Raw genomic sequence first — 27,963 nt, forward strand, 5'->3', positions numbered from 1 at the left:
CAATAGACACCTTCAACCACCTGATGTCCCCATCACCACAGAGTAATGTGAAGTGCAACAGACAGATTTATTTTCATTGTAGCTGTATCGCCCTCTGCTGTCTAACACAACACTGCACATTTGTGAAAGTCAATTTCACACCAGGCTTTAAATTCAGTTAAAGGACCACTGAGCCGAAGTAAGAATCATGTTGATTTTATTAGAATGTCTTTGATAAAAACAAACAGTACAGCATGCATACATTCCTTACAGAAGTTTAAAATAAAACTGCTCAGATGTAGGATTTTACTGAACATGGCATCGTTATTGAACAGGCTGGTTAGTATTTGTGTTCATTTGACAACTGTCACAAAACACACTATAAGTCTTTTGAAAGGGATAACACATTCAAAAAGCATATTTAATGACAGTTATAAACTTGCCTACATTCAATTAAATGGAGTGTTTTGTTTTAGCCATAAGTCCATCTCACAAACAACCTGCAACCATTCACACACATTTTCATTCATGAGGAATTCTGGGAAATGGCAATATGTACCGCGCCGCCCTCCAAGAGGTGAAAATCGGAGTTTTTAATAATTATTATTTATTACACAAAAAAACAAATAAAACAATATGAACAATAAATTGATCCAATAAAAGTGCGATTTGTGATTTAGAGGAGTTTTTTTTAACACTGAAGATTTTTTAAACTATACAATAGAAATAAAATCTTAATCGACACAAACATATTAACACTAATAATAAAGTTTTCAGAAAAGAATTTCAAATAAAGAAACTCTAGAGGCAGAAATTTTAAAACATGGTAAAATTATATTTCTACTTCGTTAATTTTTTATATTAAATTTAAATTTGGAACAATTAAGATTTACAGCATGTACACATTCATAACCTAACATTTCTGTGCCTCTGTTGCCTATCTTGGACCACGGAAAGGGCGAGAAACCAAACTTGGATTACCCTAAAAATGTCCCCCATTGAGTTTCTAACACATATGTACAATAGGTCCATAACTACAAAGGCATTCAAAGAAAGAAATTATATTTTGGCACCAGGCACAGAATTTAATTTACATTAAAACGGCTAGCTAAAAACCCACCCCGAAAAATAATCTGACCTTGCTCACCCAAGCGCGTCGTCCCTACAACATGAGAAAACAGTAAATATACATTTTAACTGGCTATAAAATGAATGATGTTACATTTGGCATAATTGTTGCTAGAAGAATAAAAGAGGAGGGATGGGGGAGTGGCGGAGGTTTACCCCAACAGACCTGACAGGAAGATCTACAGTGCATTTCTGTCAAAAGACAATCTGTTGCTAATCCTGAGAGCTAGAAGTAAACAGGAACTGGAATATATATCCAAAACCAAGATTAGGGAGGGGCCTACGATTTACATATCACCACTGCAGCGTTTGGCTTTCTGCGTCATCTGATCCTGCTCTAATGTCAAATATACTTTCACTTACCTGGTTCACAATAGCAACATCAGCAAACAATTGATTTGACTGTTTTTTTTAATAGAAACATGGCTCTCCTTTGTTATCTGGCAGCTACCGTAAAGTCCTGACCGGCCATGACCAATCATAGCGTGCCAACTTTTCCTGAGACAGGGTAAGGTATAAGAACCTTTTACTAACTTTGGGGTGAGATGGACTGGCTTCATTGGAGGGGTCGAATGATTTAGCTCGAGCAGAGGTGTGAAGAAAAGTGCACGGGGCCATCCCACTTTCTACACCTCGTTGATGGTGCGCTCAGAGGGCCTGAAGTTGACCGAGTTAGACGACGACATGTAGAAGGATTGGGTTTTGCGATTGAGACGGGCACGTTTGGTGGCCACGCACAGGCTGCGCCTGCTGGAGGTGATGATCTCCGTGATGAACTTTTTGCAGTCTACACAGATCTCCATGGTGACCCAGTCCTCAGTGAGCTCTTTGGGCAGCTCAGGCTCATCCTGTGACTGCCCATCTTTGCTGTTACTACTGCTGCTCTGCTTTGACAACCTGAGGACAGAAAACCAATAATAAATACTCTGACAAAGCTTTACATTTCCTCAGTGTATTAAAAAAAAAAGAAAAAAAGGGAATTCTACAGTGACATACTTGTAAACACTTCTGCGTAGGCTGTTTCGGCTGTGTCCAGACCCAAATGGGTGCTTTTCTGGTGCAGCAGAGGCGGTCGCTCCACGTGCCTCTTCTTTAGCCACAGCACTGGGGCCAAAAGAATAAATGGGCAGGGTGGAGTAGGGCTTGGATGGCAGCCGCATCTGAGGTAAAAAAAAAAAAAAAAAAAAGATAAACAAAATGGGTATTTTTATGCAGTTTACAGAGGAGGAAATTCTAAAAAGTTAAAAAGTTTGTTGAATATAAGTCAACAGTACCTTTTTAGAGCACTGGGAACACACAGGCCTGGAGAAGACAAAAAATATATATTATGTTGAGCATGAACAGAAGCTATCCTTAAAACAGCACTTCACAAATTGACTCCTATATCATTCTCAGATTCATGATGGACGGTATAAAACCAAGGATTAACCAGAGAAATTGTTTGGTTCAGAGATTTGGTTCAGAGATTTGGATGTGCTTTGTTAGTAGCAGCTAGTGTACCATCGGGTCGGTGGCTTAAAGCATAGATGAGACGCAGGCTATAGAGATCTGGTTACCTCACACAGAGAAAAACCTTCAGTGCCGTCCGTTGCTCTTCTTAAATGAAGAAATACTAAGCCATGACCCTAGCTTTCAGTAACTCCTCACAGGAAGCTGATTGGTCTGTGCTTTAAGTGAAGCCACAAAGCATTTTTTTAGGATTTTTTAGACCACGATTCACATGTCAAAACAACGTGGGACATCGCAAGAATCCAGCGACAGTACCAGGTAAGTAGTACTCGTAATGCGCGTAAATAGACTTAAAGTTTACCTTTAAGTTGAGTAGCTCTAGTAAAAGGGATTCAGTTTACCTTTTGCAGAACTGGCAGGTGTAGGACCAGGTAAAGAGAGAGAACCTCTTGGTCCGACATGAAAAGCAAACCTAGAGAGGAAAGCATGAGGTGAGGTGAAGAAGGCATCTGTTGTATTCAAATGATGACTGAGGAGAATGATCACTCAAACGACAAAAATCCTACATGTGGTGTTTACCTTTCCTTTCTTGAGGGCAGTGTAGATTTCTTTGTACTGCTGAAACTTCTCCAGCTCTGCCTTGACCAGAACCTGTCTGATGTGCATCACCTCCTCCACCGTCAGAGCCAGACACTCCACCGGGTAGCAGAACTCCTCCTGGAGAAGAAATTATTAAAAACACATCAGCAAATACATATGCAGATTTAGAAAACAGTGCATCAGCGTGAAATAATGATATCTGCTGCCAATGAGACACCCATTGCACACCACTTAACCAAAAGACCAAGCATGCGATGAGTTGGTGAAGGTGACACCGATCTTCTATGTTCTCTGTAAACCACAAATGAAGCTTCCATGACGTGACACTGTGACAATGAACAGAAAACCCAGAGCATGCTGGGGATGTAACACACCCGGCATGGTGGTGGTCCACAGCTTTCTGATATTGATTTACTTTCTTAAATTATTCAAAATCTGTCTTTTAAAAATAGAGAATTGTAGAATTTCCTTTTCTGCACCATACGTTTACTTTGACATTACACAATGGCCCTTTAACAATACTTTGACTGTTTTATAACCATTTCCACGCTTCTAATCTGCAAGTGGACCCCCATCATGTTGCATGCTGCGGTTGCCAGGAGATTTGTGACATAGCAGAGCATCCAAAGTCAAAGTTAAAGCTCAGGGAAGTTCTTCACCAATCATTTACTCTCACGTTCCTTCAGTTTGCTTGGGATAGAAAACTTACTGTACTAAATAGTAACTGATTATTTCTCAAAAGTATTTTCTTTTTAAACTTCCCCGAGCCGTTTTCAGCATGCCCCAGATCTCCCATTCACACAAATGGTCATGAAACAATGTCCCATTCATCTAAAACAAGTCTATTTGAAGACCCACACAGTGTTATGTGCCTCTGATGATATGCAGTAACAGTGACATACCGTGCCCTGACCACTGCTGGCAGCTTCCACCTGACCAGCAGACAAGAGGGAACAGGACGTTTAAACAGGTAGGACCTTATATACCCAACAAGCTTATTGCATACAGTATGCTCAATAAAATGTAATACATGATGCATCTATTAGAGGATAGGAAAATATGGCAGCATTTATAACTCATGTCTGCAGGATTACAACCTGTGACTAGGTCTGATGGTGCAGACCTACATCTTCTTTTCACAAGAATGGAACGGACATGAGGTCACAGTGACCACCAAAATAAGATCAGTTCACTCTTGAGTACAAGTGGACGTTTGTGCCAAATTTGAAGTATTTCCCTCCAGGCTTTCCTGAGATATCTCGTTCACAATAATGGGACTAAAGCACAACCTGAAAACACATTTTTGTTGATGGACAGACAGAAGGTTAGCAGGTTACCTTGGCACTGGGATCCGCCATCAGCTGCAGCATTATACAAAACAGGAAATGACTGCAATTAAGTCTTTGGTATGAGACAGCTAACCAGTGCAAACATTTTAATGAGATATAAAAATGAGTAACCGAGAGGGAGGGGAACTGCAACAAAGATCTCCCTGTTTTACATCTACTAGGATAACTCAACTCCTATGTGAAAGGAAAAGCAAGTTTGAGCTGGTGCTCAAAGGTAAATAAACATGGCTTCAGGTAATGGAAATCATTTTTTGAGTTTTTCATGAAATGGGTGACTAGAAAACTGTAATCGTGTGGCTTTTGATTATCTCGATCTGTCACAAAGAAGTTTAGTTATTCTCATTTTTAGGGACCAGGATGTAATCACTAACATAAGAGGCATAAAGTTAATATGAGACATGAATAGTTGTCTCCTCCAGGGTTTTAACTGTTATTTCTTTTCATTTGATGATTGTTTAAAGCAGGGCTCCTGGTTTGGCCCCCAGAGGTCAGCACTTTAACTAGAAAGCTGTGAGAATAAACCAATTCCATCTTAATCCTCTTCGTGCAGCAGCCTGTCCTGTGTTTTCAATTATATCTATCAACCTCACTAGAATCACACGACCGGTTACTCAGAGAACCAGTGACCTCATGGAAAACGAATGACCGGTCACAGGACGGGAATAAATTCAACAGATATATTGTATACACCCATTGTTGTTGGTAGATTTAGAGTTAATTTAAAGTGTAATGTCCACATGAGTTGTTGTTCTACAAACTCTGCAATTAACATGTATGCATGCATTTTTACTCTTTTAGCAGAATCTCTTTTTCATTTAGTTATATTTTATCATTATTATTTGGCTGATAAGAGATGCGGATAAGATAATAATCTTAGTTACACCAAACAAAATATAACAGACCATCTTAGATTAACTACCTAATATAAGTGCAACTGGTGTAGTAAGATCTGTCACTAATACAAGCTGCCATCTACTTCTGAGGCTTTATTCATTCATCAGGGCTGTGATGGTTAATCCAGCAGAGATAACTCCTACAGTTTACATACCAAAGACTTGGAGCTCTGTCTGGATGGAGGTACAAAGGAGCAGACATTGGTGGGGGCCTCCTTCTCGATCGAGTGCCGCCTCTGTGGAGACTGACGCCTGTCTGGCTTTGGGCTCGCAGACACAGGCAAGAACTTTGGAGGAACTGGACAAAAAAAAGTGAATATTATGAAGACAACTTAGACACGTTTGTAGTGATCAAAAAGCAGAAGGTAATATATTCCAGTATGTTCCAGGAAAGCGCTTACCCTTCTTCTCTACGACAGACTCAGGTGACGTGTCCTCCAACAAAGACGTAGACATACTGGAGCTGCTCCGTGTGGTCTCCTCCTGTCAACCAGAAGATGAAACATATTTAGTCACGTGACAATGATGGCTTTAAATTACTTTGAAAGTTTTGCATGGCAAAACAAAGTCCATTTAGGTTTTGACTTTGTTGTAGTGGACACACAGATACTATCATCAACGTTTTCAAGATGCTTAATTGAAACCCGTTTAAGAGGGTGATGATAATCTTATGAGCACAGGCAATAAAAGACAACTCACGTCAGATTCGGAGCTGTCCAGCTCAGCCAGTGTGGGCGCTTTGAGCACCCTCTTCCTCTGGCTAAGGGCCAGGGCTCCACCTTGATTCGGTCCCAGCAGGTTGCCACTGGCCAGAGATTGGGTGCTGACAGTCAATTTCCTGAGTGCATCAGGAGTGTCTGCGGGTCACAGATACAATTGAAGTTTTATTACAAGTGAATAATAAATTCTCATGGCTCATCTTCCTATCTTAACAGCTGGTCATCGTGGCACCTTCATCTTTGTATCCGTACTTTGTGATACCACAGAGTCGGTGAACACAGGCCACTTGGTGACCAAGATAAGCCCCAACCATATGCTTATATTACAGATTTTCTCCACAATCATTTCATCTAAATGAAGGAAACTGAAAAAGTATTTATTTACAAAGGCCTAAAGATCAGACCACTGATATCAGCTCTTCTTTACCTGAGCTGCGGAACAAGTCCTGAGGAGTGCTGATGCTTTTCCCTGCACCTGCAAAGGAAATAATGGGATTATAACCATTAGCAAGAACACGTATAGTCATATTTTTATTCCTGACACCAGTCTAGTACCACAGGGAGGACTATTTGACAGCAACAAGCATCTGTGAGACCAGGTGTGAATTAAGGAGATTATTTGTAGTTGTGGGCTACGCTCACACACACACACACACACACACACACACACACACACACACACACACACACACACACACACACACACACACACACACACACACACACACACACACACACACACACACACACACACACACACACACACACACACACACACACACACACACACACACACACACACACACACACACACACACACATGTTGTGCATAGCCAGAAAACACAGAGGGAGAGGTAAGTGAAGGGGAAGTGCCAGGGGAAGCAGAGAATGAGTGCAGCCACAGCGCAAAAAGTTATTCCCATACATCCATCAGGATTTATGGTCATCCTGTGACACTGTAGTGACACAATCAGACGGTCATCTGCCGTTCAACTCTTTACCAGCGTTATGTAATTTGTCGTATTCCTCAGTGAGAGCGGATTAGGGTGACAAGCAGGGCAGACTGGCTGCAGGGGCAGAGTGATGATCTGTAATCTCACCCTGCTGGCTCCATCTCAATGCCTATCCCTCATCACCTAGACCACAGACGGTCCCCTGTGAGAAACTACTATTTCCCAGGCACGCTGTCATTCATAACATGACTTTAAAGTGAAGTAGGCCTGCGCTGAAGCTTTATGTTTTTATTCTACCTCCCAGCAAACACCAAGGTGACCATTTCACACAGTCTGAGATTTAGTTGCTCTGTGTTAACCGATCTTTTCCTCAGTTGCTGTATAGGTGAGAGTGTACAACACAAGCACGAAATAATAATAGGGACAGGGAGAAGCAGGAGCTAACTATAAAAATAGCCTGGATCGAAACACAATGTGCAACAATTGGAACACAATAGATGACATGAAATTTTACCTGATGAGTCAAAGCTGTAAGACGTGCTAAGAGGTCGCATGACTGACAGATATGCCCATGTTTGAAATTAAGGAAATGAGAGCAAATAGGAGAAAAAGAAATCCATGAGTTAAAATGGATGGTTAAGTCAATGAATAATCCAAGTTTAAGACACATATTGCCTGAAAATCTCACATTAAAGAGACGTATTATGTTTAGGAATAACCTGTTTAGCCTTCCATATGTATTATTATGTAACCAATGCTCCATATTAACCTCCTGAATCCCCTTACAAAAGATGTCTTGTGTAAACCGCATAGAAGCACTGTGTGGTCCAGACTGACAACATATTTGCTGTTTTTATCTAATTAAAGCCTTAAATGGTTTGATCATTTTATCCAATTACGACAACATCATACCAAAAGGATTATCTATGAACTGCTTGCTTTTAGGAAAGTACCATCAAAGAGAAGCATTACATACAGGATTCGTATTTTTAACTTCAAACCGAAGAGCTTGTGAGCTCAGGAGTACATTTGTCCGAAACCACAAATGTTACTTTAGCAGTTCAGGTAAACAACTCAAGGATCGCAGCTGCAGTCAAAGTGATCCTTGTTTAAACGCCGTGACACTTCTGATTAATTGAACAGATCAATATAGGAAGAGGGCTGTTAGAGTAATAATGATGGATGTGGTTAAGACTTGGTTAATGGTTTTTATCCTGAGAGGAAGGGTTTTGGCTCGTAAAGCAGCAAGTTAGCAGTTTGCAGATACATTTTTGTTTAATGGTTATAAGTGCATGTATGCATTTAAACATTGGAATGTCAACGTCTGCAATTGTTAGCGGCTTACCTAGGCGGCTTCTGCGGATCATGTCTGGTGAGACCGGCCTGAGCTTCCTTTCAGCTTTGATGCCCTCCAGCAGTCGCTCGTGGAGGCTCCGGGGACGTGGCGGGTGGGGTTTCAGTTTACGGGCTGCAACCTTTTATGACAACCACAACACCATGTGAGTACTCAATGAAAGAGTGCATGTTTTGTAATTAAATTGAGTCAGTGGTTCTCGAACATTTTTTCAATAATGTATCCCCTATGAAATATTTTTTGAATATAAAATGCATTTGCTGCAGCAGTTGACAGTTTACAGCAGTTAACGTTTGCATTGATATTAGGAATCTTGAAAATAAAACGTAGTTTATCAAATTATGTCTATACTTAAGGAATATGCATGACTCATATTTTTCTTCGATAAACATTCAAAAAAATATCATGTACCCCCTGCAGTACTACCCTCCCTTGGGGTACTAGTACCCCCATTTGACAAACACTACATTAAGTCATCTAACTCTTCTATTAGCCAAAGTAGATCACTTTATTTAACAATACCACGTGATGATGGATGTGCATGTGAAATTATGTTCCCCATGATTCACACCCTGTCAATTGGCATTTACTGTGAATGCCAGAGTGCTAGTAAAACAATGGACGATAAAATGTTGTTTTCATAACCAGGTTGAATATAGGTTATAATTAGAAGATGAGTCACTCTGTAAATGCGTCCAAAATGAATACTGGAAATGCATCATATATCAATATTGTATACTGAATATGTACAGACCAAAACTAAAGGGTTTCTTTACAGATTCCTGTCCCCGTGTTCTGTTCTACTCACAGGGTTGAGAGGTGGTCTCGACCTGATGAAGTCAAGAATGATCTCATGCGCACTCTTCTTTAACCTTGGTGGGATGTCTCCATTCACCTGGAACGACAGTGTTAAATTTGATGAGGATCATGTTTATTGAGCACAAAATCATCTCATTGTAATGCATACGTCTCAAGTTTTTCAAGTCAAAAGAGAAAAATAAAAATACTTTACATTTACCATAACTTTTCGCAGTTTGTAGCGTTTGGAGCGGATATCGTCCATCAGCATTTCGTACGGTGTGAGCTGGTATTCAGTGGGCAATGGGTTATACTGACGCTCCTGAACCTTCTTTAACTTAACACCATCTCGTAGATCTCGCATCACCTGCACCCAGAACCGTGCCTGGTGGGGTCAAAAAAGATGTGGCATGATAATCAATGCAGTCCATAAGTTATGTGATTGCCAGCACATGGTCAAAAAAATAAAATAAGTCCTCTTACCCAATCTGCATTTTGCAGCTCATCGAGGTCTTTAACGGGTTCCTCCCGAGTCTCACCTTCCATTTTCCGTAGGTTCTAGCCAAGAAAAGGGAGAGGAAACATGAAAATGTTTTCTAATGTCATTATATTCAATCGGTGTTCCACTGCATTCATAGTATTGGTTGAAATTAAGCTGAGGTCACTGGCAAACTGCCAATACTGTCTGGTTAATTAATGGATTGATGTTGTTTCACATAAGCTTGTCGATGTCGTTCTCATCCTATATTGACAGTGTACCAGAGAAAAAATATATAAACCAATAGTCCACTAATGGCTGCTATTAGTGTCTGCCTTCTGAATCCTCACTGCACAAGCCGAGTTCTTGGTGAACAGTTCAAGTGTCAAACTGGGTAAGGTTAAGGATCTCTCATTATTGTCAGCTGCATGTGGCAAGTCCAGATATAATAAACAGTTACTCTGCGGTCACACTTTTCTTACAGTTGATTTGTTTTTCACTGAAAGCATGACTATGCACTGAATGAGGACAAAGTAGATGCCCACATTTGATTGACAGCGTGTTGTTCTAGTAGCTCCACCACCAAAACAATACGGACCCTTTTAATTGTCCTATTTCAAAGACATTACTCTACTTAGATAATAAATACTGCTGAAATCATCATTTTCCAATCATTTGTTGAACCATGACAACAACTTGTAGCTCCCTGACACCTTTCACAAATAACGATGGTTTTGGATTATTTCTAGATGGGCAGAACAGACGAGGAATCCAACAAAAAGAAGCTGATCTACACTGCCAGAGAAGAGAGAGAAAAAACAGTGAGATAAACTGAAAGAGATTAACTATCCAGTAACATTCAGTGCTACAGGGAGTGAAAAGCAGCCTCTACATCCTGGGGGTCCCCTCCTGTAAGCTCCTTACTTTGCTGTAACAAGGTTAAACTTGATTCTATAAGTATATATTATATAAGGTTGTTTGCATGACTCATGCCTCCTGCAGAAGACAAAGCCAGATTATATTGCACAAGTGAGTACATACTGTGAGGCATAGCTACAGTGTCTGGGCTATGGAATAAGTGACGTGGCTACATCTTTACTAAAATCTAGACTACGTCAGGGAACACAAAGTTGTACTAGTAAGTGTACAAGAACTTCATTCTGTTTATGCTTGAATGGGTTAGGGCAAATGTTTTCCCCCATCAGCACTATACTACACTATTATAAGTCTTCAAAAGGCTATCCATTAAAATGTACGTAAGTGTAACAGAGACACATTAAGAATAGAGAATGTGAACAACATATTACACTTTAACACACAAAATATTAAAATCTTCCAAAATTTTCTTACTATTCGTATTTTCTGCCAATTATTGCTAAACAAAATTAATTCATTCATTTTCCATAACCTGCTTCTAAACAAAATTGTCATAATATTATTTTCTGAAATAAGACTGGTTTGCTCAAACTGCTTATGAGATCTTCCATGGTGTATTTCTTTAATAGTATTTTTTCATGCTGACAATTATGAATTAATGATTGTAGTTAAAAAAAAAAACAAGAGTGAATTCCAGCACATCTTGACGGAACAGTTGGTAAATAGTCTAAAACACGCTGTCTCTAAGCTCTAGGGCAGACCTGGGCATTGTACGGCCCGCGGGATGATTCTGACCGGCCCGCGAAAGATTACATGATAATTAGAAAATAAAACATATTTTCTAATTATCTTATGGGTGGACTAAAACCGCATTGCTTTTATTTTGAAGCCCATTTATTCTCACAGTGCACGCAATCGTGCACGTCAACTGTGCACGTGAAATGCGTGTGATTGACAACCTGTCTACCTTCCTTGTCACCCCTGAAAAATGCGAGAATGTCGGCTCATGCCAAAAAGAGGAAAGTGGTGCCGAAAGCAGAACTTTCAAACAAATATGGACTACTATTTTTTTCTTTACTGAAGTCCAGGGTAAACCTGTGTGTTTGGTTTGTGGGGAGCATGTCGCCGTGTTTAAAGAGTACAATTTTCTTTTCTTTTTTTTTTTTGCACAGTTCTGAAAACATTAAATGTTTAATATAGGCATGTAAAGTCAAAAAGGCTACAAAACTGGGACACTTTTCTTTACACAGTTACACAGTTCAGTGACATGTCTTGTTTATTTTGGCTACAAAGATGATGTGATGTCTTTAGAAAGCTAAGAAAATCCTTGTTTCAATAGTATATGAAACTCAAAATGCCCTTTGTTATTAATGTGACTGAAAATGAGTCAAATGTTTCACATTTTGTTTATCATTTTGGAAGTTCTATTTGAATAAATGATATTTTTGAAAGCTAACCTCACCTTTTAATTGCCAAATAATAACATACACTCTTACCAGCGGTCAAAACAATGCCATTTACTGCTTTTTATATAGAAATAAAATGTATATTATGCATAATTGAGTTCAGCATTTTGGCCCGGCCCTCCAAAATATTTTCAGTTGCTCATTTGGCCCCCTGGGAAAAATAATTGCCCACCCCTGCTCTAGGGAATCCCTCAGGAATCAGACTCAATTACTCCAGTATTAATACTCTATGTACAGAATTATGTACAGAATTAAATCAGAAATAAATGACAAAAAGCAAGCCAGACCACATCCATGAAGAGTTAAGCCATGCCAAGTAGTGAAAGCCAGGATGAGATCTCAAATGGCCTGACAAGTAGGTCATACAGGGACACCCACAAAGTCTCGGCCCTTCTGGACCATTACCACTTTGTGAGCGGTTTTGTTGTTATTGTGCAGGTTCCGGGAACCACTCTGGTATTTTTTTTTTCCCAGTGTTAGAAATTCTGTTGTCCTTTCAGTATCTAAGTAAACCAATGGAATTCTTTCAGTATCTAAGTAAACCAATGGAATTCTACACAGTAAATGTACAGGACAAGAGCAGCAGAGAGGTAATCCCCATGGACTAAAAGTTTGGTACTTTCTCATGCCCTCTTATCTGTTCTGTGTCTCCAAACACAATTTTCTGTATCACTTTCAGATGCAAAATGAGTCAATGTTTTCAGTATGACTATATTTTTCCCACTTTGAAAGGGGAGGCAATTAATAAAAGTGAGTGTAGTTATTACTCATTACTTCCGAAATAGTTTTTAGGTGACTCACTGCATGTGCGAGTGTATCATCAATGGTTAAAAAATACAAATAAAGAAAGAAGTGAGCAGATGGCATCGTTTGGGTTTCGGCTCGACTGTGACACCAGTTTTATTAATAACCCGAAGATTCTTACCTCTTTGGCATTCTTGATCTTCTCCAGAAAGGTGTGAAGTTCCCTTGTCTCGGCATAAAGAGCACGACACACAGCCTGGTAATGACTGGGGGCATCGGATGGGCTGGGCAGGTGGGAAGAACATAGCTGTAGAGGAGAGAAGGGAAGGAATTAGGTTATATATGGTGGTACTTTAAACCACCATAAAGCCCCTTGAGGAAAATGGATGATTTGTGATATTGGGCTATATAAATATAATAGATTTATTTACTTATACTTATGTATAAAACATTAATTAAACATGGCCAGTATAATGTATGAATATTAGTATCCTGCATTACTGGTGCACATATAGATCTATTGTATAGTTAATGCAAAGTGATTCCTTTGTAACCAACATTTTGAAACAACAAAATACAACAAAAAAGTCATGTACACAGACACAAATATTGCAATTAATGAGGCAAACATTTATGGAAATACACACAATTTGGTGGCCATGTACAAAGACACTATAGGCTTTTAATTTCTTATTAGTTTTACAGCGCAATGTTGGCTTGACGATTACACTAGAGGGAAATAGAAAATTCAAGTTATTACAGTTCATCCTGAGGTGAGATATGAATGTCTGTATTAAATGAAATGTTGATTAATCCAAAAAAGACAAAGCCAAACATGTTTGGCTCAAAGTAGAGCTGGATAAAACATCAGGGGATCCCTAGTATCACTGGGGCTGTCACAGTGAAGAAATGTCCCATGCGGTGACAAAGATTTCATCAACAGAGCGATATGTGTCATCGTTGCATCGTTAGGATTGCTCATTACAAAACGCAGCACTCCCTAACAGAAACACGTTTGGGAGTGCTGCGTTTCCCCTCTGGGGATCATGTTGTCTGTACAAAATTGTCAATCCATCCAACAATTCCTGAAATATTTCATCTGGACGAAAGTTGTGGCCTGGCGAGGCTAGAAAACATGAACAGTCCAAACCGGTTTGTCCAGTTTGAGAAAACATTGCCTGCGTAGTATCACCTTAGCACCATTTAAAGATCTGACCTGTGTGGTATTTGACAGTGATTGTTAAGACGATGAAGGCCATCTGCCAGAGTAATGGACAATCTGTGGAATTATCTCCAGTGACACAACGGGAGAAACCAGACGAGTGACATATTCTTGTATTCTAATGGAGGGCTTGGCTAGCCACAGGAATGTCTGACTCAGCACAATGCCCTCTTCCTTGTCCATTGAAGGGAAATTCACATGTTAAATGACACCTGAGCAGTGAGAGTCTTAAATGCTTAAAATACAGCTGCATCGGTTGTTTTTACTGTTTATGCTAAAAAATACACACTATGCCTCCATAACTTCTTCAAAGAAGGATCAGGTAAACTATATACATTTTAGATATTACAACAGTCTGTGCCAATGGCATAGTTTGGGGATTTGGTGTTTTATTGCAGAGCCACTCCTCAGCTCACTACGGCAATGAGTAAAACCCATTCAGCACATTCAACGTCTAACTATTACTGTCTTAGTGGGATGCTTCGCTAGCCAGTCCTGTCATCTTTCATCATCTTCACGGCTTGCTGAACGCTCATCGACCCACCCTTTCTCTGACAGAGCAGCAAGTAAAGGAAGGAGGTCAGTCAGGAATGTGCAGAAATCTACTCTAGCCATGTCGTACCAACGTATTGCAGTTTACACTCAAGAGAATGATTCTTGGAGGAATTAGGAACCAGTAAAGGCAAGCTAGCACACTGGGAGCCAGCAGACTTAATGATTGTGTTATGCACCTGGTTCTTTATATGGAAGGACGGACTGTGAAAGTTTCCAAGCCTATTCCCCAAATACCAGCATGTTTACACAGCTATAATTGCCGGTCTCATATTCACCAGCTACTTGGGGAATTTGCAGTGTGACGGCCCCCCATCGGGGGAATTCGACTGATGTCGATGCACTGCTCTGTTAACAGATCTGATGTATAAATAGCATAAGGGAGGAAATATTTAAAGCCAAAGAGGAATCTGTATATTTAATACGCAAAATATGATTTAGCCTGATTCGTTGAAACATGCCTGATCAAAATGTTGCAGTAGATAATTATCCAGCAAACCAGCAACCTACCGTGATGAGGTCTCGATAGCTGCGAATTCTAGTGACAGAGCTGGTGGTGGCAGACACAGGCTCCACTTCTTCCTCCTCTTCTTCCTCCTCCTCCTCCTCCTCCTCACATTCATCCTCCTCCTCTGTGGCTTCGTAGCCCTCGTCAGGACACGGGTCACTCTGGTCTTTTTCGGCGTTGGTCATCATGTCGATCAGGCGCTCCAGCGGAGGGGTGAGTTCGCGCTCCTCATTTTCTTTGAGGCCGTAGTCCAGAGCTTTGTAAATCATGACACCCAATGAGTCAATGACCTGTGGGACAACAGACAAATCGAATGGTGTACATTATTATTGTGTACTGGAAAAATAAATACATTTTACAGACCAATAATAGAGTTCCTTTCAACTGAGTTTCTACAGAAAAAAAAAAGAGGAGGATCGCAGGATTGGGTCGAGTTCAAATAAAGATTGACATCCACGGTCTTTCACAATATCACATCATTTAATTCTTAGCTAGATATGAAAGACAAAAAGAACAACCAGAAAATGAACATTCAGGTATACACATATATTAACTGTTCTTTAGCTTGTCAATTTAGTAGGGAAGCTGAGGGACAGTTCTAATTAAGCATGGGTAATTAAATTACTTTTTTCCTACCCTAGTTTGCTATCTGTTTTTATGTTCATTTAATAAAAAGGTGCTATACAAATACTGTTCATTATTATTACTATGATGGTTTCTATTATATTTATATGTTGAAGCTGAAGATGAAGCTAGGGTAACAACACACACAGACAAACACACACTCAGGTTTACATTACTCCAATATACCTTTACATAGCAAACAGTTATTTGCCACTATGTTTATTTGTAGAATGTTAAATACATCTCCTTTATATTCACTTTAACTTCCTCCAGCACTTATATTTTAACTGCCATTGAAGTGAAAAAATGTTTTGCCAGTGATCCCAATATAAGTCATGTGATATTCTGCACCTGTCAAAGTCAGTGGTTTTTTTGTATTTCCCTTAATACAGCACTACAGCTCCACAGTGCACTCTCACCCTGCAAGAAAATATACAGCAGCTTACATCACTTTTCCTATTTCACAGTGGTGTATTATAGAGTCCCTTTCCTTGTTCTCTATAACATTAATAAACAAGGGGAGTTGTGTATGTGTTAAACTGCTGTGGATACATGGTTTGCACAAAATGTGGATATAGACAGGAACTGCCTGCTGCTATCTATTCATTTGTGGACATCTCAAAGCTATTTTGCTTTGTTGACGTAATAAAATGATGAGCAAAATGCGCCGTGTACTGTGAGTCATTACTGAACTGTGTGTGTTTTTATCCAGAAAGGAATGAAGCGGCATTGTTTAAAAAGGGAGGTGTCCAAATAAAACAGAGTGTTGGTGTAGGTGAAGCTGGTGAGGTGCCAGAGAACAAAACCTGGCTGTGGAGTCTGGGAGTGTAGCGCACAGAAGGGAAGGGTGTTGACTGAGCATGTTTGGGATAACTGACAGCAGCAACAGAGGCAGAAAATCATTATCTTACCAACATGACAGATCACGCTAAAGACACGCCCTCAGGTTTCGACTTAACACACCAAGATGTTCCCTACAGATTGTTTTGTGATGTTGATCTTGCTGAGATGCGCTATTTTTCTCAACACCTTTTATTGTTTTTTTCTAGACATTGAAATTATGTGGATATTCCATTAAAAGTTAAACTGGTATCCACTCTGGTGTTTGCCAATAATTGCACATAACATGTCATAATCATTTCAAGTCTCTCCGTCTTTGCTCTATATCAACTGACAGTAATGGGATAGTAGTTCTAGTCTATGGCTCAAATCCCTGAACTGTCGGTTTAACTCAGTATTCATCCTCTAACTATGAATAAAAATAACAGCATCTAGTTTGAATTTCCCCATCACTAAACTATTAATCAGATTCGTTTACTGGAAAAAGATCGGGTTCATGGTCTTCTACTGTTATTTTTTATCAACCATGTCTGTGTGCAGCTGATAATCCTGTTCCAGGGCTAAAATAAATATCCTATTCCTTAGTGTCTCATTATGTAACCTTATAATCCATCCCTAGGACAACATGCGCTGTAGTTGGCGGAGATACTAGGAACTGCTGGAGTGACAGACAGCACCAGGGTGTCATTCATGAGGCACAGGGACGCAAAGATTTACATTTGACCATATAGTAAACTAAAATCAATAATCAAGTGAGGAAATTCCTCTTGTATACATGTGTAATTAAAGCAGCTGCATAATACTAGATTTCTTATTGAGGAACATTTGCTCTACTGTCCCGGCTTTGGTTGGATTTAGTTTAAATCCAATTTCCATGCCAACACAGAATGGCTTGTATTAATTAACTGCCTGTGGTTTAACATTGACTAGCACAGAAAGGCTCACTGTTTCACATAATTAACCAAAACCACTCTGTACAATAATCTGGTTCCAACACTCCGGAGCATTAATAATGACAGATGGATTCATTTCGGCAAACACACAGTTAAGTCCAGATCTGAATGGCTCATGTCAAAGAATGACATCAAGTCCTCTATGAGTGTACATCAGATGGAATGGGGAAGAGAAGCTTAAAGGAAAACGATAGCTAGCACCCAGGACAGAGGTAACGTTACATCTATTTTCTAAATACAAGACTTGCAACTCAGAGGAATGCGGAATGAGGTGAGGAGCCCAAGCAGAAGAGGAAGGAGGAAGGAGGGGAAACTAGTATGCGATAAGAAGTTAGGAAAGACAGCCAGAAAATCCTCTGCTGGGTTTCAGTCATGGGCAAAAATGTTTGGTGGCAAACCACTAATTGAAACCAGGCTCCACCCAGGATAGGTGGTGAAACACGAAGCAGCTCATGCTGGGGCTTTGACCAACCATATGTATTAAATGCTTCTCGGGAAATGTAGCTGGATCAGTCAACTAGGTCTCAAAGAAAATTAATAGTATCCTGTGTATAACGTAACTGAAAAAATTGATTCAGAAAATACTCCATCCTCCCTCGAAGGCAACTTTTCTCACCATCCACAAAAAAAAGAATCATGCCACGGTCTTGCATGACATCCCTTCCCAGCAAAGAGGTGCTTCAGGCAAATCTTTTCTAACAGTGAGTTGTTTTATACTTCAGAATCTCTACTTCAGATTTCTTTACTCATGAATAACCTTTTTCTCCCGAGTTTCATATCAAATCCTTATTTTTTGACCTTGCTCCCAAAAAGCATTACAGTAGCAAAAAGCTAATAAACAACTAAGTTTTCAAATGATGGGGAAAAAAATCATCCAAATTAATACAGAAAGAAAATCCTGATGAAGTGGACCTTTTTTTCTCCAAACATGACCTAATTATTTGTACCCACTCAACAACATTAAGTGCAGTTTTTCCACTTTAAAAAAAAAAGTCAAGCTGTACACTCGGCATTGCAAACACTGGCCTTTTGAGAGACAAAAGAAAAACTAAAGAGGGGCACATAATTAAACACATGTGTTTGGTCTGCTGTTAAGGCCAAACAGCTCAGACTGGCGAGTCTCTGGAGAGGCTAAAACTCATGCATTTATTGTGTGTGCTGCTTTATTGACCAGAATTTGCTTGGAAAAGCATTCTCAATGTGACTACTACTGGTTAAATAACAGTTCAATAAATGAAATAAAGCTTTGATAAACTGTCATTTAAATTCATATGGGGCAAAATGAAAGGCAAAAAATCCACAGAAAAAAGACTAGGTTGAAAAATAGGCATATATATATACACATATCCTTGGTTGTATAAACTGGCTCGACAAGGAATGCAAAAGAACCAACCATGATGGGAAAGCATCAGTGAGTCAACCACTACGCAGATGGGCAAAGAAAGAGCTGTTTGTGTGAACGTTAATGGTGCTCTTTAACACAAACATGGGAGAAAGGAAAAATAGCCTTTTAGCACACAGATCGGTGTATAGAAATATACAACTACTCCTAATTTTCCATTAATGAATTGACTTAAGATTTAAAAGAGGTAAAGCTAGGGAAGATAACTAAAGTGTCACTGTAAACCATATGCCATTCATAAAAACTGATGAAAACCTTTTTGTATCCTCTCTTTTCAAATATATGACAAGTGTAGACGTAATAACACTGTTCATTTGAAAGCAAAAGTCTATATTCTTGCAGACTTCAGCAGCAGGGTTGACATAACTCTTGCCCTTGCAGCCCAAGGCAACTCTGTGACCAACCGAGATCACAAAACAGTCAGCTAAGCAGCCTTCAGCGTTTGCTGCAGTAGTAGAGCAAAGCCATCACAACACAGACAGTTACATAAGCAGAGCTAAATCTAGAAATCTTCCACTGCAAGAGCGGATGCTCGGCCTCCTCCAGTCTGAAGCATTACTATTCATTTTTGGACAGAACACGACTCACTCTTTTATATCCCGTTGTTAAAAAGCTGGCCAGTTTGCATTCATATGTGAGGTCAGCTGGAAATGACTGAAGTAGACTGAGAAAAAGTCCCTCTGGATCCAATGGCCATTACTGACATTATGTGTCATCATGGTGGAATAAAAGCTGATACCGGAAATGCAGGTAAAATTAGTTTCTATTCTTTAAAAAAAAAAGAAAAGAAAAAAAAAAGAAAAGGGGCATATCCATGTAAAAGTCAGCTTAAATCAACTGAGCATTACCTGGTCTAGCGTATTTCTCTACAACTAATATTAATCAACTGCAAAAGCTAACCGTTTCACCTAAAATGTTGTCAGACTCCCCACATTGGCTGTAAAAACACCACACAGAGGCAGTTTCTGTGACAGGAGAAAAAAAAAAGTTTCTTTGCACAAAAAACATTCCAAACAAACCACACAGGACCTTCTAGCAACTACTGTAAAATGTATATGCAAAAGATTTGTAAAATTAAACTTCATCTCGCAGGGCTGACTGAACCAGAAGAAAATGAGGTATAGATTTCTTCTGTGTTGGATATAAATAGAATACCCTGACTCAAATAGCTCAGACTACTCAATAAAATGCATTCCTGTGGTTTTGTGCCTGTGAATATCCCTGTATAGGCAGAAATGTAACCCTGGGGGGGCTGCCATGTGAGCTGCTCGGGTGCTTTTAAGTGAAGCTGTCAATGTCACAAAAAATAAAATCGATTGATTTGGATAAAAGCAGGATATAATAATTATGTCACTGGTAAATGTCTGGCATACAGGGATCAAACTGGGTGCTAGTCCCTCCAGGGGACTGTCTGCACACAGCAGTCACAGACAACCGACCCCAAAAATATGCACTTGTTTGTTGTCAAATACAAAAAGACTTGTACTTATTTATATCAATTAACACAAACTGTCTGAAGAATATTTACTAAAACTCTACAGCCATCATTACAAATGTATGAAAATATGACGTCTCTTCCTCTTGAAATGTACAGTCTCATGTCAGAGCAGACAAGAGTAAGACACAGTCTGTGTAGAGACAGAGCTCATTGCCTGCAGTGACTGGTAGAAGGAGGGCCGGAGACATGCACTAAACACAGAAGCTTCACACGCAGACACTTGCGGCCCCTGTTCAACCAGCTGCAGTGTCGATGACAGGACTGTTTCCATGCAAAAATATGCACTGCTCTGCAGAATCTGAGCCAAACAGTAGATCTAGCCTCCAACCATGTGGAAAGAGGCTGAATGAAAGTGACGATGCAATTAGGATCAGGAATTGAACTTTGACAAAAGAAAAAAACAGGTCCCTGAGTGAACATGGCTCAAACTTGGGGTATGGTTGGTCCACATTATTTGGAGAATGAGAAAATAAACATTCAGACTACTCATGTTAACTGCCATTAACTGAAAACCTCACTGAAGACTGAAACTACTAGGATCCATTTCAAAATCAAAAGGCTTTACTTGGTGCATTAAGTTGCCAAACTAATTATCTTGGCCAAAATTGAGCTGCAGGGAGCCTAGCAGACCTGGCAGACTGGAGAACCTGTTAATAGGATACTACAACTAATCTCACCATAATCTTCAACTGAGGATCAACTGGGTTAAACTTGTCCTGAAGGCGACAACTCAAGGTGCAGGTCTCACACAAATCATTGTCTTAACTACTTGCCATGAAGATAACAGAGCACCACAAGAGAAATACCAGTTTTAACTCAAGAGACAAAAGTATACCTTGTTTGAAATGATTGATGATTATCCCAACACAGGCTCTGTGGTTTAAGTGAGGGAAAGAGGGTCAACTCAAGACAAGATAGGGATTAGCTCCAAAAGTGTCCAGAAGCAGAAAAGGGTATGAGAGAATGACCCCTTCTGATTGGCTGACTCACTTACACATGGGAGCATTGCTGTGTATCATCTATAAAAAAGGGTAACACTCTGTTAGTGCGAGTCTCTGTGTCCACTAAATTAATTTTACAGAATTATCTGAATATAATTAGGTCAAGGAAAAGCACCAAAGTGAATTTGTAGTTCCAGTAAATGCTCAGAACATTAAATTACATTTATCACAATAATGCTCACATGCCTATGTTTAGCATCTTCACCATCAGGGGAGCATTGATTGCAATTTTCTCAGCCAATGCAGATCAGAAGTATGATCTGCCGATTCACATTTGATTTTCTTTCTAAGAACTAAAATTGGTGTATTCCATCACCAATATCTATCTTATATTGCTGTGAAAACATTGCGTTGGAACAACTGTGTTTATTGAAGTTTCTCGCCCAAAAAAAACTAATTGTGGGATGGGAATGAGTTGCAATATAAAATGTCTGATTATGTTAGTTGTTCCAAATGTGTTTAAGGTTTTTCCTCCTCGGCTTAGTTTGGACTTGCAGTTTTGACAAATGCGAGCTTTAAGTCTTCTTCACTCAAGCATAGAACTTCAACAAAGACTGCAGCGTCTTTGTTCGGACCACTACCATCTTCAAACTACCATCTTCATATGAAACGCATGGCAAAGTACTCAACACAGCTTCTGTGGTAGTTCCCGCTACAGTAGGTGTGGACCTCATTTAGCCATGAAGACACACACACAGACTCAAAAGGTGAAAACAAAATCGTAGCGGGAACAACAAAGCCGGGACTGATGGGAATTATTCTGCAGTTATTTGGCCCATTATTACAAATAATCCAATTCAAACAAAGTGAACGTGAATGTCTGTACAAAATGTCGTGGCAATGCATCCATTAGGTAAAGAGACACTTCACTAGATAAATAAATAAATAAATAAATGTCTACCTTTTTGCGCTAGAGAAACAGGGCAACAGCAAAATCAATACGTTTTATCCTCAGGGGACCATGCATGTCTCTGCAAATCTTCATGGAAATCCAAAATTATTTCCTATTAGACCAAAATGGTGGACTGAACGACAGGCCAACATTGCCAGTGTTTTTGTGTGTGACTGAAAACTGATTGGGAAAAACAAGCCACTGAGTCTAATGGAGGTCTCACACAAAACCCATGTGATTATCTCTGTGCTTAAGCTATCAATCCATGACTAAAAAAAATAAACACATTTTTTAAAAGAAGGTGTGTCCACATGTTGGGCCATGTTGTCGTTTCTTTGGGACAGTCATGCTGATGCACAAATAACCATTGTGCAACAAACCAACAAGGAAAACACACCCTGTTAATTCTTAGTTATATAATATAAGCAAAGATAATAATGCAAGGAGGAACTCGGTATCAACTGGCAAAAGAAGAAGAAGAAGAAGAAGAAGAAGAAGAAGAAGAAGAAGAAGAAGAAGAAGAAGAAGAAGAAGAAGAAGAAGAAGAGGGCAGGGACTGTCAACTGAGAGAGAGGAATTCTACTTCCAACTCAGCCATGCAAAAACACACAAACATACTGTGTATGCCTGTGATCACATGAACTGCAAGGCAAACATGACGGATGATCAGACTGCTCCGACTTGACAGAAGACTCTCTGTGTACTTAGTCTATGTACACACATAATGAAGATTTGAGAGAGACTTCTCCCAGGAGTATAGGAGTGAACCTTGCTGGGCCAAACAGACACTGGACACACGTCCTCCTTACGTGGTTTTTGGCGATATGTGTATGATAGTATAAAAAGTTATAAAGTTAATGAACAAAAAGAGAAGAAGCCGTGCTCTTCTTTTAAGTGCTCTTATGCATCAAAGTGCAGCAAACACAATATGTACTGGAAAAAGTAAAGAGGGCTATTTGCACAGATCTCACTCCCACTCTTTATTGTTTAGTGCATCACAGTTGTGGGACAAACACTTGAAAGGTTGTAATGCTTGGTACATTTTGAGCAGTGTCTTATCTACGTTTTGACTGACACAACCAGATGATTTCTACCACTTCCTAAATAGAAAATAAATCACAAGAAAAAAAAACACCACTCCTCCGAGCATCGATAATCAGTAAATGTTCATTTAAATGTCTTTTTGCATTGGCTACATATAGAAGACATGTTTTTTCCTATGCCATTGTCTACAATTTTGCAACACAGTGGCCACACCAGCCTACTTGTGCTGCAATTGCTCACTAGAAGATCCAGTGGTGGGCAAGCTGTGAAAAACAGTTTCTGAAATAGTTTTGTCATAACTAAATGATGCATGAAAGTTGTGGACTGAAAATAAATCTAATAACTGAATTAACACTCAAGTTTATAAAGCAGCATATTTTTTCTTGAGAGTAATAAATAGTGACTAACTAAGCTCAACCAGCACATGTTGAGAAGGAAAACTAATCCCTGAAACTGAACTTGGAGTTATTAAGTACACTAATGTGAAACTCACCTCCAATGACGTTGCAGCAGGTTGGTATTTATCTGTAAAGACAGAACATTGAGAGAGTTAGTACACTCATAAACACTCTGAATAATTTGCTTGCAAGTTCTGTATAATTATGTAGGACATCTTACAGTAAATAAAATATTCAACTTGAGAGTGGAGAGGAGTCTAAATGTAGGGGGGGGCTGCAAAGCATGATTGCCCGACAGCGCTGACTGTAAAACTACTGAGTGAATAAATGATTATGTTTTCTCTGCAGTCACTGCACACTGCCTGAGGCCAACTAAGGTGTCAAAACCTGCAACTGGTTATAGTGACATGACTGTTCCCTCATACTCTGGAGGAAGACACTGCCCTCTTTTCATTTCCATGAGATCCTCTCTCAAAAAGGAAAGTCAAAATAAAGAACATCAACCTTGAACGGGACCTTTCACCTACACTGTTAGCCTTTTTTCTTTATCAATACAACGAATCACAGGAACTTAAAATAATTAAACAGGAAAAACCTGAAGTTTCGCTTTCCCTCACTGGACAAAAGAGAAAACAAAAGCTTTGACAATCTTATCTCTGGCTCTGGCTTTTCCAACACACCTGTACCTGTAGATTTGCAAGAGCTCAAAAGTACATATAGCATCTCTCTTTTCTATACTGAATAATTACATGCACTTTTAACAGCTAACCACTGGTGAATAGTTATTGGAACGCAGGGTTACTGCCGGTAAGAGTAACGTCTGGGGTGAAAGTACAAATAGGGAGATAGATGTGCAGACTTTGACACCAGTCCAGACAATAAAATTAGGTCATTGCATATAAATGAGACACTTTGGCCAAATACGTCATCTTTCTGAATGCTAATAGAAGAGCCATTTCAGGTTAAATTCCATCAATTGAGCCAGAGATTGAGTAATTTCCAATCAAATAGGACTACTCTGACTGCTGTGGCTGCATACTGAGACATTTTTTTTCTCTATACAGAGCTTAAGGAGACATTCATGGAAAATACACGTTTCTCAGCGCAGTTCTGGGCAGGTCACTATTAACTACAGCCAACAGACGGGAGGGAAAAAAACCAACAGTCATCCACCAACGTTCATTTGAAAAACACTGGGTCCTCTGTTCATCCCAGTCAAGGAGAGATGGCTTGGCATGGGCCCTCGTCTCTCCCAGAGCAATTAAGTCACCGTGAGGCATATTTGGAGCAGTGTGCAGTGTCACCCAGACTATCCTACTGAACGAAGTATCAATCTCTGTGCTGCTGAAAAAGGGGCTTCACAGAGAGTGGGATACAGATGGCAGATGAAAGACTTCACTACCAGATTGAATCTTTAAACAATTTTTAACTTTAGCCCTATCTCTAATCTTATAATTAAATACAGATAAAAAGATGTTAAATCATATTTAAACCCCTTCAATTACATTATCAACCCCAACAACTGTATGAATTACATTCCAGTTAAAATATTCCATGCAACAAATCAACAAGAAAATAAAAATCCTTTGAACTGGTATGAATCATTGGAACGCTTCAGGGTCAACAAGCGTCTCTCTCATTTTGATGCAGCGTTCAGGCTTCTTTCAGGCCCTTCTCTTGGCAACGTGGACTTGCAGTGAATATATTCTTCCCCATGCTCCATGTGAATTGATCTGACTGCAGCAGGAGCAGCGTATATCTTGCATCAATCGGGCCTAAAATAAACACTTGACTTTGGACTCTGTGTTGCTCATTAGTCTGATTCTGTTTGCTATGCATCACTGAAATACACACTGCCTGCAGTGTGCAGCTCTAGACGGCATATTGATGCCAGCAATAAGACAGGAAGAAGGACTTGAAGGCCACAGTGTTGGTGGTCTGGGTGCTGGCCAGATAATGCCAGCCTGTCCCTGACTCACGTACAGGCCATATGTAGATTGCATAAGCAATGATTTTTTTTTTTGCTGGGGGTAGCAACCTTTAAAAACGTGACGTGGAGCTACTGAAAGCTTAATAGGCCTCACGTGTCTCTCTCATCACCAGGCCTAATAAGAATCAGGACAGAGCCGAGCTGTCCCAAAATACCTCAGCCAGTGGCCAGAGGAGCAGCAATGGACTTGCCACCATAATCTCCAAACTCATCTTCATGTAAAATCAGTGCATCTAATCGTCACATTTATTCTATTTTTAGCTGTGTCAAGACTTTCAGTAGCACTGGCTGAATCGGTTTATACTGCGAGTAATATTAAAAACACACCAAACATCACCGGTGGGTTTAATATGCTGAAATGAGCGACAGCTTGTCTGAAGGGTTATTTCAAGAGAGAGAGAGAGAGAGAGAGATTCTATGGAGGGGTGTGAACAGATGAAAGGAAAATAAGAAGAAAAGGTGGCTAATAAGTTCCCAGGAGAGATTGGATCTAAGGCTAAACTGAGCTGATTGCCACACCTCCTCCACCCACACCCAACTTTATCTCTCACCTACAAATGGAATGCAGTTAAAAGTATTTGAGAAACTCAGTAGATTACTGCATTCAGCTTCAAGTCATTCAATCTAGAATCATTTGATATATATCTACCCGTTTCTGTCCATGAGGCCGGACAGGTAGCTCGCTGTCAGGTACATTAGGACTTATTTTGTTCATCAACAATTAATAGTTTGGTCTATAAAAAGGTCTGTAGTAAAAAGGGTCTTCCTGTTGCTCGTTTTGTTCAACAAACAATGATCTTACTATCACGAGAAACTAGAAAATATGTGCATTTGAGAAGCTGGTGCGAAATGATGTCATTTTTTTTATATTGAAGGATTATTAAGCAAAATTGTAGCAAATTAATTTCCTGTCAATTGACTGATCAACTCATCTAGAAATCGTTTCATCTCCGAGGTAAATAGTCAAGGTGGAAACACACTGATCTACTATATGCAGCCCATGTGCCTGCAAGCTTCCACATTACTATTTTTACAAAACAATTAAAATCTCCCTCAGGTGCATGCAGTCCACACCAAGCACCTGCTCTGATCCCCAACACTAACCTGTGCCTTCCCCTAAATGCCACAACACAAATAATGTGGCTGTTAGCAGCAACATGAGTCATCTGTGTTTGGCCTGTTCTTGATGCTCGCTGCCTGTGCTTGGCTCTGGACTGGGCCCCAAGATGCTCTGCGGTTTGAATCGGTCACATGGTCCATTGTTTACTGTAGATAACTGACCGCTGCAGGAGCGTAATTTAAAAAAGACAAAAACCAGCAGTCATTCTGGACCAGCCCTGTTAACACGCCCGTTTTGAATGAGGCATGTTTATAATGTCAACACTGGATAATGTGAGAACAGACCCCTGTGTGTTAATCACTGAGTCCCTGCGGTGGTCTGTTTCTAATGCCCGCATCGAGCCTCTGTAAACACCATCACCACATGGCTGGAGGCAGACAGCCACAACAACATGGCCTCTTTGTGCAGATGCTCGTCGGTCCGGCCTGTGGGTGGGTGGGTGTGAGGGAGACATGCTCCACAGTCGGGGGTTCAGATAGCGGTCTCGGAGCAGATCCCGACACCTGGTCTTGGGTTGGTTTACCTGTGCGGTCTCCGTAGAGCAGCTTCACGGTCCCGTCTCTCCCGATCTTCACATCCCCGGGTCCCTCGATCCTCCTCGGGTAGTCGACGGCTGAACCACCGGCGGACTTGGAGCTTTTCCTCCGACGTTTCTGCGCCAGAGTCCGGCAGCACTGATAACACACGGCCCACGCCTGCTCCTCGTTGATGGGCTGGCTGTACAGCTTCAGGATGTCTTCCAGGGAGACCTCCGCGGCTCCGTCGCTGCGGTCCATGTCCACGTCCCCGGCCGCGAAGCCCCGGAGAACGTTGGGCGACGTCAACATCCCGTCGTCTGTCCCCGGTCGCTTGGCCATCCTCAGCTCATTATGAACACGTGACTTCAGGAGAGAAAACAACAACAACAACAACAACAACCAACAGATATCAGTGATGTTCCAGAATGTCTGGGCCGTTGGAAGCTCCGCTGTTCTCTCTCCGACGCGTCAGAGGCTCACTGAGCGACGGCGGGCTGACGGCGCAGAGCGTTCCGCGTGGTCTCAGTGCCCGCCGGGTTACACTGAAAAAAAGGAAAGCGTCACTCTGTAGGCCACAGAACCTCCTCATACAGGTGTGTAGTCAAAAAGCCCAAA

At 40.3% G+C, this 27,963-nt stretch overlaps 1 protein-coding gene across 5 annotated transcripts; it reads right to left on the reverse strand.

The window, feature by feature from the left end:
• Positions 1–201: 201 nt before the first annotated feature.
• Positions 202–27,958, reverse strand: spire1a (spire-type actin nucleation factor 1a). 5 transcript variants are annotated; one of them, XM_054606318.1, is made up of 18 exons: positions 27,354–27,958; positions 23,816–23,847; positions 15,071–15,358; positions 12,968–13,093; positions 9,706–9,780; positions 9,437–9,607; positions 9,233–9,319; positions 8,416–8,545; positions 6,545–6,592; positions 6,098–6,255; positions 5,800–5,881; positions 5,554–5,696; positions 4,059–4,088; positions 3,136–3,273; positions 2,958–3,028; positions 2,382–2,409; positions 2,104–2,267; positions 202–2,004 (listed from the first exon to the last, which is right to left on the reverse strand). In XM_054606318.1, the coding sequence occupies exons 1-18, from the start codon at positions 27,685–27,687 to the stop codon at positions 1,734–1,736; spliced, it is 2,376 nt and encodes a 791-aa protein (XP_054462293.1). In that variant the 5' UTR covers positions 27,688–27,958; the 3' UTR covers positions 202–1,733. The 5 variants fall into 5 exon arrangements, with proteins under 5 accessions (XP_054462293.1, XP_054462294.1, XP_054462297.1 ...); XM_054606319.1 differs by having other exon boundaries at positions 9,443–9,607; positions 27,354–27,955; XM_054606322.1 differs by lacking the exon at positions 27,354–27,958 and adding an exon at positions 26,815–27,269.
• Positions 27,959–27,963: the final 5 nt, after the last annotated feature.

This window comes from Anoplopoma fimbria, chromosome 10, assembly GCF_027596085.1.
Source record: "Anoplopoma fimbria isolate UVic2021 breed Golden Eagle Sablefish chromosome 10, Afim_UVic_2022, whole genome shotgun sequence".
Classification (NCBI taxonomy): domain Eukaryota; kingdom Metazoa; phylum Chordata; class Actinopteri; order Perciformes; family Anoplopomatidae; genus Anoplopoma; species Anoplopoma fimbria.